The sequence below is a fragment of the Poeciliopsis prolifica genome, unplaced genomic scaffold (genome assembly GCF_027474105.1).
Source record: "Poeciliopsis prolifica strain line A6 unplaced genomic scaffold, Auburn_PproV2 SCAFFOLD052, whole genome shotgun sequence".
NCBI lineage: Eukaryota > Metazoa > Chordata > Actinopteri > Cyprinodontiformes > Poeciliidae > Poeciliopsis > Poeciliopsis prolifica.
The window spans coordinates 842,433-855,005 of NW_026562427.1; the positions used below are offsets into that span (position 1 = coordinate 842,433).

The 12,573-nt window shown below is 40.8% G+C and overlaps 2 protein-coding genes across 2 annotated transcripts; one reads left to right on the forward strand and one right to left on the reverse strand.

The window, feature by feature from the left end:
- Positions 1-466: 466 nt before the first annotated feature.
- On the reverse strand, positions 467-1,783 carry dmac1 (distal membrane arm assembly component 1). The gene is made up of 2 exons (XM_055058852.1): positions 1,361-1,783; positions 467-1,282 (listed from the first exon to the last, which is right to left on the reverse strand). Exons 1-2 carry the CDS (start codon positions 1,554-1,556, stop codon positions 1,215-1,217), a joined length of 264 nt encoding a protein of 87 aa, XP_054914827.1. The 5' UTR covers positions 1,557-1,783; the 3' UTR covers positions 467-1,214.
- A 4,575-nt stretch (positions 1,784-6,358) lies between these two features.
- Positions 6,359-9,774, forward strand: btd (biotinidase). Its single transcript, XM_055058770.1, has 6 exons — positions 6,359-6,601; positions 7,150-7,299; positions 7,413-7,561; positions 7,653-7,830; positions 7,913-8,467; positions 9,403-9,774. Exons 1-6 carry the CDS (start codon positions 6,404-6,406, stop codon positions 9,673-9,675), a joined length of 1,503 nt encoding a protein of 500 aa, XP_054914745.1. The 5' UTR covers positions 6,359-6,403; the 3' UTR covers positions 9,676-9,774.
- Positions 9,775-12,573: the final 2,799 nt, after the last annotated feature.

The following is a 12,573-nucleotide window of genomic DNA, read 5'->3' on the forward strand; positions in this document are numbered from 1 at the left end:
GGTCACAGTGCATCGGGTGTTCTTTCAGATAGTTCTTTCTGATACATAAGAAACCCCTTGTTGAATTAAAAGTAGTGCTTTATGGGGTATCTGAACATTTAATTAACAAATCCTCTGGGATTAAAAAACACTGAATCTTATTACGAATGCTTTCTTTGAAGTAGTTTGAGCAGTTAAACTAGGAGGCTCATTGATTCCCTGCATTACACTGTAAGGAGCATGCCTTCAGATTTCAATAATAAATACATTAATAGCTGATTTAGTCTTAATTTGCTGTCCAGTAGGTGGTGCAATGAGAACAAATTGCAAAAATTCTCCCAACAGTTTAGCTTTTACTCTCCATATTAGGAACATGTTCATGTTAAATGTCCTGGTCTCCTCAAATAAATCAGTATCTACTAATCAGTGATGCCACATGTTTGGGGGTCAAAAATACCACGTGTCATTGCAAAAAACATACAGTCAGTGAATCTTGGAAGTAGGTGTATTATCGTAGGGAATGTAATTGAAGGAAGGATTAATGCACAAACAAGAATTTTCTTTTCTTCTGGAGTGATGGAGATGGCCGTTTCAGCAAGACCTTTAAGCCAAAGGGCCAAGACAACAAACAAGGTTCCATGAAAAATGAAATGCAGCTGAAAATGTATGGCCAGTGTGGAAGAAATTAGCAATGCACATGACTAGTTTCTCCATAGGGTGTTTCCAACAGAGGCTTTCATATCAAGTTTAAATACATTTTAATAAGCTTTAAAAAGCACCTTTCCCTGACATTTCATTTTATTACATAATTTATGGACCACAATGGTTTGATTTCTTTTCATGGACTGAATGGATGGTTACCAACATCTATTGCAAATCCTGTCTATATTGCCTTTGGAAATACAGCTATTTAGATCATTAGCACTTTTTGTATGTGTAATACTTCAATCAAATGGTGCATTTATGTCGGTTTTAGTACAGTAAACTCTGCATGTACTTCTTGTATCTCCAACTGAGCTTCAAAACAGCATCATCTTGCTGGAGTACAAGACCAATCATTGTTCTGTGTGTCGAATGCAAAGCTCCCATACAGTGACTATTCACATAGCCAAAAAATATAAATCAACGATAGAAGACATTCCAGTCAGCAATCTGCTTCTCTCTGCTGGTGCTCGGGACCAGGCTCTCGATGTCCACATGCGAGTTCCGTCTCGTCAAAATGTGCAGCTCTTCATTCATGGGGTCTTCCGATGCGATTTTCCAACCGGATCGGTGATGACGACCACTCCCCAAGCAGCCAGACCTGTCAGAGAGACGGTGGAACATTTCAGGCTTTAGGTTGTACCGGGTAAAAACAACGTGAAGCGATGCTGAGACTTACTTGCAGCGAACGTGAGCTGTGCCACCGTCCCCATAGAGGTAGGAGCTCCCTTCTTCATTACATTCCTGGCTGCGTGGAACACATAAGCCGCAGACAGAATCAGACCCCCGCCTGAGACGGCCCTGCAGCCCCAGCAGTCCTTAAAAGCCTGGAGGGACTTCGACGGAGCGGCGGTGGACTCGGGAGCCGTTGACATTGTACGTGTAGGGCAGCTTGCACGCTAATGCTAACGGCTAAAAGCGATTAGAACCAAACTGTATTAAGTTTGGTTCGTCTGAATTAAGACCGGCTCCTAGTTCCGGTTCAATTAGAACGCCAAGCTTAAGTATTCAATTTGTTAAATTTGCAGGAAGCCCCAAGTAGTCCTTCTCGGAAACCCTCTTAACATGGAAAGGTCGAGTTGGTCAATTGTTTCCGGGCTAATAAGAGGTTGTTGTATTTTGCTTCCGCTCTAGTTATTTTCAAAATGAAAGCATTATTTAACCACTTGTGTCGATGTTATTCTGTAGAAAAGGGCTGTGTTAAAACTTAAAAAAGTATCTTGTTGGTTTGTGGGTAACGGGGGGAAACCCGCTACTTTGAGATTAATTGAAAGACAAAAGGATTTGGATTACTTTTCTTAACGATGCTTAAATTAATAATAATAATTTTAAAAAAACGATGTATCAAATTGTTCAACATTTTCCTCTATTTTCGCCATTGTTTGTTTTGTATTAATAGACAATACGGTTGTCTATTAATACTATTAATTAGAATTAATTATGTTAATTAGAATTCGTCGGAAAATGTACTCGTCGGTCCGAAAAGGCCAATCGTAACATAAAACTTCCTTAACGAAAAAAAAGTAAGCTTGAAACTAAACATGAATTTATTTGATACAGTTCTTAAACTTCAACCGAAGACAATTTCCGATTCGTTTCTTTTTAAAGAACATTTTAACGCCAAAAATTTGAGAGTTGAAATCACTTTTAGAGCACTTTTATTTTAAAGTGACTTAAAAATAAAAAAAGAAAGAAACACGAAAACATAAAGCGAAATCTAAACCTAGTCGAGGTAAAAAAAAAAAAAAAAAAAAAAAAAAAGGAATTAAAGCTGCAAGCAGCCTCGAACGGCCCTCGCAGCCAAGCGCCGCTCCGGCCTATTGTCCACCGCGGGGTACGAGCAACCGCCGCTTGACGCCAGCCACCACAGAAACTGTCACAGTTTTCAGCGCCTCCGCCCGCACCGCGGAACTTCCAAGTTTCCATCAACGCTTCCCACGTTCTAACACAGAAGTTGTTGCGTAGTTTCCGCGCCCGTCCACCAGGCGGTACGCATCGATGCGTTCGGCGGGTATCCTTCACGATGCAAAAAAACGAGGTGCAGATTCATTGATTTAGCGAGGAAATATAGCTGGCGGATTAATGAAGGGGACGCAGTGGAGTCAAAATACATTTCAATGTTGTTGGGGTGTTTAGAGGTCAACAAAGGTCATACATATCCAGTTTGGCGCCAGTCGGATGATCCACGTATCATTTAGAGCCGATCATATGCACATGGTGATGAACTGCAGTTCGCCATTTCTACACCCCAATGCGGTTTGGTCAGCAGCCAGCATTCACAGAGTTCATCATCTTGTCGTTTTAAGTCAGTATTCACATGATGAAACCCATATATATGATAGAATAACAGTAAAACTCCCAGGAGAAAAAACTGGTGATTGCCTTTGAAAAGTGGGCGGGGCTAGGGTGATTTCATCAAGTGACCATGGAAATGTGTTCAGGACTGTTCTATAGAGAAACACAGGAAGTGTGATGCAGCTGTGATCTTGCATTTGGAAGTTTTTTTAATGTTTATGTTTCATGGCAAATAGTGAAAGTTTTACACTAAGCCACACCCACATGCTTTGATGTTAACTACAACTGAGATCTAAATGCAGTGCAACTTTAACATTTTCCTAAAATGAGTCAGGAAAATGGTAAAGGTTAAGATGTATCAGTTTAATAAACCCTTCTGGTCAGTAACAAACCAAGGGCAATGCACATTCAGAGAGCACAGTTAACTTTCAGCACATTAGAACAAAATCACAGGCTGAATCCCTCTCAATAATTAGGTATTAATCACAGCAAGTGGTCCAAGTAAATATTACAACCCCAATGTATCAGTCTTAGAACTCAGAACGTTGTAAGATTGTCGCTCCCGACAATTGTAACCGATCATCCTGTAGTGTGTGGTGTGTTATGACTGATCGGGTCCAGTCGGTGGAACGTCGGGACCGCTTTCATCTAAAATCGGGGATATTGACTGTCTTTAATCATCTTTGCTCATTCATCGCAATCTCTGTGCGGACGAGACAGAGTCCGGACGAGACAAAGTCGGAGGAAAAAGTTCCTCCGACTTTTTTTTTATTTTTAATGAAAGATAATTATAAAATTATTGCACAGAGTACATCTGGTTGGGAAGCGCATTCCAATCTTTGGTTGAAATGGCGCATTTGATTTTAATCTGCAGTCATAATACAGTTTTAAACAATATAATAAGTTTCAATTAAAGGAGCTGGAATAGGCTACGTTAAGCTTTCGCTGTCAGTTTGATTTTCTAAAAACGAATATGCAGGAAATGCTTTCTTCTACCTTAAGCTGCTCTGATGTTTCAGTCATTCTGTTTTAAATGCATAGATTCTACAACAACATAAACACAGCAAAAAATTATAAAATTATACGTAAACGATTAATTAAATGACAAAAACCGAAAACATTAAAAACAGTATTTTTTATGAAAAAAAAAACTCACCTCATGTTGCGATGCAACAAATATAATCCTTGCTTACGATATCTCCAGTTCTTAATCCAAAGCTTTGATTTTTGATTACGTCTTTTTTGGGTTAAAATAAGTCCGCAAACTAAAGTTTCCACTTCAACGTCGATGTCCATATTTGTTTGTTTACTCCAAATTCAGCTGTGGTAGCGCAGAATTTTAATTTGAAGGTATTTCGTAGCTGGTATTAGAATGTCTCCGAGTGAAACCTCACACTCTTAGAACGAACCCGTTACACCTACGATTTTAAATAGGCTAGTGTGTGTTCTCTCACGTTTTCAGAATTGGCCGACTTTTCTAAAATCGTGTAGTGTGAACTGGGCTTCACTCACCGCATCTCCAGTTACCACTTTTAAGACGAACGGCAATAAAACTCCTCTCCAACAGTCCGTTCCGGCTCACGAACGTGCTGGGTCTGCAGCTCCAAAAACGTTAGCGTGGTCCGGTTTTGTGGCTCCATAAACCATGCAAAATGTTCATGAAAACTTAGCTGCTCCAACAGTTTAGCAAAAAAAATGTACAGTCCACAGCGTAATGCGCCGAACCTCAACCATGAACGGTCTCCGGCCGACTGCCAGTACGTACAGTACGTATTAGCAGAGCTACAGTACAGTGCAGTTCTTCACAACCAATCAAATTGCTTAAATTTGTTTTTGCCCTTGACTGACCAGTAAGGCACAGACGAGGGAATTGATGCATTTACTTGCGGTAGTAAATAACAGTTATTAACAAAACGCTACATTTACTCCGTGTTTTAAGCCAACACAAATTATCTGGGGGCTTTCATATAACATTTCAGGTTATATTTAACCGCTATCCTTTTGAAAATGTCACGGCAGACGCTCTCGCAAAGTTTTCACCCCCTGTCGATCTGTTTTTATAATTGGTGGAGCAACACTGACCCCTACTGGCGAAATACTGATATTGTTCTTCATCCTGTTTATCCGCTGTTTAATTCGTGGAGTGATACTGACCCCAAGTGGCGAATTAGTGAAATGGTTTATAAACAGTTCTATAGAATTATGTTTTCTTTTATTTCTAGCCAAAATTAATGAATGTTTGTTCTCTAACCCACAAAACAAAATGATTAAAAAAAGAAAACTTAGAATTATGTATATTTAAATAATTAATATGTTAACGTGCATAACATAACCTGTATTTCATGGGCTACTGTGGTGTTAGCTGGGCTAAGGTGATGTCATCAAGTGACCATGTAAATGTGTTCAGAACTGTTCTGTAGAGAGACATAGGAAGTGTGAAGCAGCTGTAATCTTGCATTTGGAAGTTATTGAATGTTCATGCTTCACGGCGAATAGTCAACGTTCTCCACGCCGCCACGCCCACCTGCTCCATCGAAGCTGGTCGGGGTTGGAATCCTCAATACACCAACATGTCTTCTGTGTCTCGGCACAGTTTCATGTTGATGAGGTCAAAGGGGTCAGATAGCGACAGTTCACAGTAAAACATTACACTTCCTGTTCTCAGGGGGCGTGGCCTAAGTGATGTCATCATTCGACCATAGGGTATTGTGTAGACCCGATGATGATCAATCACAGAAACTTTGGTGCCTCTGTGAGTTTCTGTGTAGGATATAGCAGTTTATTTTTTTACGGTGAGTAGGTGAACTTTGACCCCTGCTAACCCCCTTCAGCATACTCAAAAACTCACCGTTTTGATAACTTTAGATGGGACATGCCTTATAAGCAGACTGACCGAGTTTGAAGCCGATCAATCAAAATCCCTAGGAGGAGATCAAATACGAAGGCTGTAAACGGCAAAAATGGGGTCAAAATGGGAACTTCAATCAAAAATGGCCGACTTCCTGTGATACTTGCACTATGACATTAATTGTACGATGTCTCTACGATGAAGTAAGTGAATAGCAGAGGGTAAAAAAGGGTGTTTTTACAATTTCTAGGTGGCGCCGTAGAGTCATTTCTGTTGCAATTTTTGCGACGACTTTAAAATACATAAATTTTAAACAGGCTTAAGGCCTCCGCCAAGTTTGGTGAGTTTTTGAATATGATAAAGCCCCAAAAAGCCAATTCATTTGGATGGAAGAATAATAATAATAAACAGTACAAAAACAATAGGCCTTCGCAGCGCTTAGCTGCTCGGGCCTAATAAAAAAAGGAGAATAAGCCAAGCTCTCCTTAGCAAACAAAAATGACGTGACGTTGACTCAGCTGTGCCGACTTTTGGACCCGAAGGAGCGCGCGACGTCAGTTTTCTCTCCAACCGGGGAAGATGCTGCGCGTCGCTCTGCTCCTCCTCAGCCTCGGCGCGACCGGGTCCTCCGGGGACTCGTACGTGGCTGCCGTGTACGAGCACAGAGTCATCCTGAACCCGAACCCTCGCGTCCCCGCGTCCCGTCGCGAAGCCCTGATCCACATGCAGAAGAACCTGGACGTCTACGAGGAGCGGGCCGCCGAGGCGGCACAGCAGGTAGGCTGCTGGACTGGGACGGCTGCAGGAGACGTCCATGAGTGAAGCTGTTGAATAAAGTCAACTGCTACAAGAAAAAAGAAGAAAAAACAAACAAATAAAAATAACAAATCAATGTTATTATCGATCCTTAGCAAAAACACTCTTGTTGACTTTTCAGTTTATTTTACTGAGACCAACTAGTTAAAAAAAGTATAAGGTGGGAGAATGTCAAACTATATTATTTGAAAACACAGTTTTCAAATAATATATGAAAACTGTGTTGTTTAATTTCATTATAAACTGCTCAGTGAAGCCATCAGAGGAATAACATTTTGGAGAAATTTCAAGCTGATTTAGATTCTAAAATATTATTTGGATATCCATCACACATCGGATGGAAGGAAAGAAGGATCAGTGTTCAGACTGAATTCCTTTAATATTTAGGTGAAAGAAGGGAAGTTGATGCAATCCTCTTCCTTTACTGGATCAATTTTTTTGTGTGTGTGAAAAGGATAAACTTGTTATCTTCTTTAGTTCACAAGTCGTTTCTTCCTCTGCTCTCTCAGGGAGTCCAGATACTTGTGTTTCCAGAAGACGGCATTCACGGTTTTAACTTCAGCCGTTCATCCATTTCCGGATACTTGGAAACCATTCCTGACCCTCAGGAGGAGAGCTGGAACCCCTGCACCGAGCCTGGCAAACACAACAACACTGAGGTTAAGAGATAGATTTTTTTTTTTCTGGCTCATTTGTAATTTTGACACTTTTACACCAATAACTTTACTTGGACCAAAGGGGCATTTGTATCAAGTTTATGAGTTTCTTCTAGGTTCTCCAGAGACTGAGCTGCATGGCCCGTCGCAACAACCTCTACCTGGTGGCAAACATGCCTGACCTGCAACCCTGTCCCTTGAAGACAGCCCCGTCCACATGCCCCCCTGATGGACACTGGCAGTTTAACACCAATGTGGCCTTCAAGTACTGGGCAACCCTTGAATCCAAAAATGATCGAGTACACAAATGCATTGTGGAAGTTAATGCATACCTGTCTTTATTCCTTTTTACACAGTTCTGATGGTCTGCTGGTGGCACGTTACCATAAACATAACCTCTTTTTTGAAGAATCCTTTGATACGCCTCCAAATCTTGAACTTATCACATTTGACACACCCTTTGCTGGAAAGTTTGGTCTGATCATCTGCTTTGACATCCTGTTCCACGATCCCACAGTCACCCTGGTGAAAATGGTAGGAAACTTCATCCACACAGACCCGTCCAACTCTCTGAGCCAACTCTCTCTCTTTACTTGTCCTTTTGTTTCTTTTCCAGGGTGTGCGTCAGCTGATTTTCCCCACAGCGTGGATGAATGAGCTCCCCCTGTTGGATTCAATCCAATTTCACAGGGCCCTCAGTCTGGGGGCCAATGTTACGGTTCTGTCCTCAAACCTTCGTAATGACCAGCTCAGAATGACCGGAAGTGGCATCTACACCCCATTTTCTGCTACCTTCCACCACGCCGTGAAGGGAGACCCACAGGAGGGCCGACTGCTTGTGGCCACAGTCCCAGTCTTAGGTCCAGTTGGGATGAACGATGTGACTGAATCAATGTTACTTACGCCTGCAGACTCTGATCACTGCCACAAAGATCGCTGTGCCGATTCTCCTTCACCTGGTTCCTCTTACCCCACTTTCATTGGAACCATGATGCATGACCCTTATAAATTTGTCCTCATAACGGAGGCAGAGGGCAATCTCACAGTGTGTGATGGTAAATTCTGCTGCCACCTTCAGTACAAGTGGACAGCACATGACGAAAGGAAGGAACTGTATGCATTGGGAGCATTTGCAGGAACGCACACCTTTAATGGACAATATGCCTTGCAGGTAGGGATTAGAATATCACCACAACCTTGCATGGACAGCGTGGAATCACAACACACACACACACACACACACACACACACACAAGCGCAGGCCTGATGTTCATGTATATCGCACAGTCTATACCCAGTACTTAGTCATGGCTCTGCTGAGGTGTTATAGAAGCACAGGTTGCTTTGATAGCAGACTTTAGTTTGTCTACGTTTCTTGCTGATTCTCATCTTCATCATGATAATACTCCATGGATTCTCTGTGGGGTTTAGGGTCAAGTGAGCTTGCCAGGCAATCAAGCACAATCGCACCATGGTTATTAAAGTGGACGTTGGTCATTTTGGCAGTGTGGACCGGTGCAAAGTCCTGCTGGACAGTTACACCATAATCTCGAGAGAGAAGTGACTTTGGACTTGATAAAGAACAGTGGATCAACACCATGAGATGGCACGGCTCTTCAAATTGTTGTTACTGTAGAAATTGATATGAGACCTCAGGCAACACAGACTCACTCAATCGGAATGTTAAATTTACGTTTCTTTTCAATTGAAGACTTTTAACGTTGACTCTGCTTTAGGTGTGGCTCACCGCAAGAACTGCAACCGTTATTAACATAATCCTCCCACGGCCACACTTCTTCTTGTTGTTTGGCCACCTTCTCGACCATAGGTTTTCCTTCCACTCAACATTCTATTGACACCCTTGGATTCAGCAATCTGTCCACCTCCTCATGGAAGTTTTCAGTAACTGAAACTGAGTGGCTGTGAATCAAAATTGTGGGTTTAATTTCACTGTTGAAAACAATAATCAAGACCAACAAATCTATGCTTTGGAAAAATGTCACTGCGTAAAATTAACCCGTCGGATACGAGTTACACTTACTGAGTCAAATTGCTAAACAAACAATTTCACTGAGGTCCTGCTGCATTTACCTCTCTCCCATACAGGTATGTGCAGTGGTCCGCTGTGCAGGACTGGAGGCCAGCTCATGTGGGCAGGAAGTGGAGGAGGCGGAGTCTAAGATGGACTTCCTGCTGGAGGCAACTTTCCAGACAGATTACGTGTACCCTTCAGTTCTGGTGGACCGCATGGCGCTGGAGCAACCCGATAAGCTGGAGAAATCTGCAGGTGGGAGATTGGCCATGAAACACTCCAACCTGAGCGGAGGCCTGATCACTGCCTGTCTGTACGGACGAATGTACCAGCTGGATGATGAATGATCTGCTGCGGAATACTTTAATTGAATTCTGATTGAGATTATGGATGACCGATCTCACATCTACGATGTACAAACTAAATAAAACAAATCTTTTTATTCATCTTTTTTTTTCTTTTTTACAAAAAAATACACCAAACAGCATCTAACTCCTCTGAATTTGTATATTTCTAAAAAGGCAGTGTTTTGTTGGCTAGAACTAACATAAATATTTTGTTCCTGCCATTCAGTAGCTCAAACACAAAATGGCATTCATGCTCTGAGAGCATCAGTCTCAGCTCTATTCTTGACAGCATGGCGGGCATTTAGAAAAACGAATGACAGTCTTCACTGTCCCAACCTTTACGTCCCACAAAAAAATAAATTGGGCAGTAAATGGGCTTTAATTACTTTTTTGCTGAAGAAAAATACATATGTCAGGCATTTTTAACAGTTTTGAAGTGTGAAGCCGTTATGCATTCAAGTTATATGTGTGCACTGTAATTCCTGAGTGAAACAAAATCATTTCAGGCAGAAGTTGCTTTACAATTTCTGCTTCAAATTCCACAATGGAAAAAACAGTCAAAAATCTCTTTTATTGTTCATTTTCATTTATTGACTTGCATTCATCACAGATCAGTGTTGATCGCACGTGGAGCGCGTGCGAAAAGAACATTTCTACAGTAGATATTCATCTAATGAGCTCCTGAACTAGAGTATCAAACAGTGCTGAAGCGTCAATCATACCGTTTGTGGTGGAAAAATTACACTAAGGTCACATCTGCTATCTGTATTGTTATATGTTTATTCTAAGTTCTTGCATGGTCCCACCAAGATATTTGGGTTACATGTGCAAGATTGGACGTTTTTTCCCACAGCTGCATGGGAACCAGACCAGACCGCTACAGATCTTTCATATTTATATAAAACTCGTGTTGTCTCATAAGCTTCGCATCCAGCCTGGCTTCATTATCGATCATCTTATGAGCTCTCTGAGCTGTGCACAATGCATGAATAAACCTGATTGAGTGATTTTACCTGAACGTTGCTTGGAAATTGTTTTGTTTTTTTCCCGCGACACGTTTACAGAAAACGAGCCGCCACAGGAGCAGCCATGATCTGCCTGTCCAGTTAGACATGGTTGAACATCAAACTATATGTGTAGGGTCGGTATTAACAGGTTTGTCTAAAAGACCTACAGTTAGACATTCAACTTGACCAGACAAGCAGTCCTGTCCCGCCACTGCAGCTCACCGTTTTGTTGGGGTCAGGGGTCGTCGTTGTGTCAATCTCACCAGATCAGTTTTTGGCAGATGATGTCACAAGTTGGGAGCTTGAATTTGACCCAGTTTCTACATCCAAAAATTGAAACACTCTGCAAAACCATGGAATTCATTTGTCAGCCTGTGAGAAGCATGTATTGTTAAAAAACTTTGTTTCACAGAGAATGAAAACACAATAAGTCTTCATGTAATTGGTGACATTTTATGCAGGAGATAACGTAAAGTGAATAATGGATACCTGCAAAATATATTTCGTAAATCCCGATATGTTTTTATTTCACCCACTTTGTCCTTTTTTTTTCGGTGTGTGGAATGGTGGCATTATCATGCCCAAATTATCATGCCATCATATAAATCTGTCAATAAATGTCACTTTTGAGTGTTAAAAAGGTATAATAAAGAAAAGATTTTGTTTTTGAAAATGATTCAAAAACATCCAGTGTCTCTCTGGCCGGTTTGTGCAAATCACTGACATCATCCTGAGGCTCTACCCGAAACGTCCATTAGAAGATGATGCTGCAGGGTTTGTTCCAAATATGTTTGCCTCATTTGCAGTTAATGTCATTTCTGACATTAACTGTGCTTCTGTCAGGTATTTATTTTTTTAATAGGACATTCTAGTTTTGATAAAGTGCCCATTTTGTTTTTCTTTTTCTATATTATTACACATCACCAAAACAAAAACGCCACTTCAAGCAGGAATGATTGCGAGTAAAGGCGGCGCGGCATAAACATGTTACGACACATTCACAACGACTTAAACATTGTGATGGCTAAAAAAATAAGGTTGGGCAACAAATGAGACTATGTTAATGTGTAACTGCCATTTGTAGTTACACATTAAAAATGAACAGCAAAAAATATGGTTTGTTTAACCTATTGTAGAGAAAAAAATGTGGCTATTTTTCTAAGTCATGTTTGCACTATTTTGTTCCTACAAATATAAAATTCTCAAGCAAATTCAAACAAAATATTTAGCTTTAAATATTTTTTTAGGAAACTAAATATTTAGTACAAATTCTATATTTATTTTTGCTCGCTAAATATTTAACTCAAAATCGAGTATTTATTTTGCAAACCAAATATTTAGACCTAAGCCAAACAATACATTTAATTTTCAAACTAAATATTTAACTTGTAGATAAACTTTTAAGTTTTTTTCTTCCACGACACAACAATGCCACATTTGTTGTTTATGACTAATTTGTTACAGCAGTAAATGGCTGAATCATCTATCGGCATTGTATTTTATATTTTCCAGGTCTTTTTGAGGCAAGCTTGAGACAAACAACCACACCTGGTTCTTCTGCACATGACGTGCAAAAGTCCCAGACCGTACCAGCAACAACAAGAAAGACATTCTTAGATAATAAAGAATCAGAACATTCCTGTTAATGGTGGTTGGTGCACTTGGTGGTCCTCAGGCGTTTCTACAATAAGTGCAGTCAGTGCTGTGTTTGTGTCTGTTCACCCTGGTTGTGAACCTTTAACTGCACACATGCAGCATGTAAACCAGCTTTGCTGCGTTTGTTTTTCGACCATCTCCATTGAAACTTTTCTGTACCAACCAGTCCATTAGCAGCGCTGGACGCTCACATCCTTCTGTCCAGATGAAAAAGCAATGAGTCTCCTGTCTGATG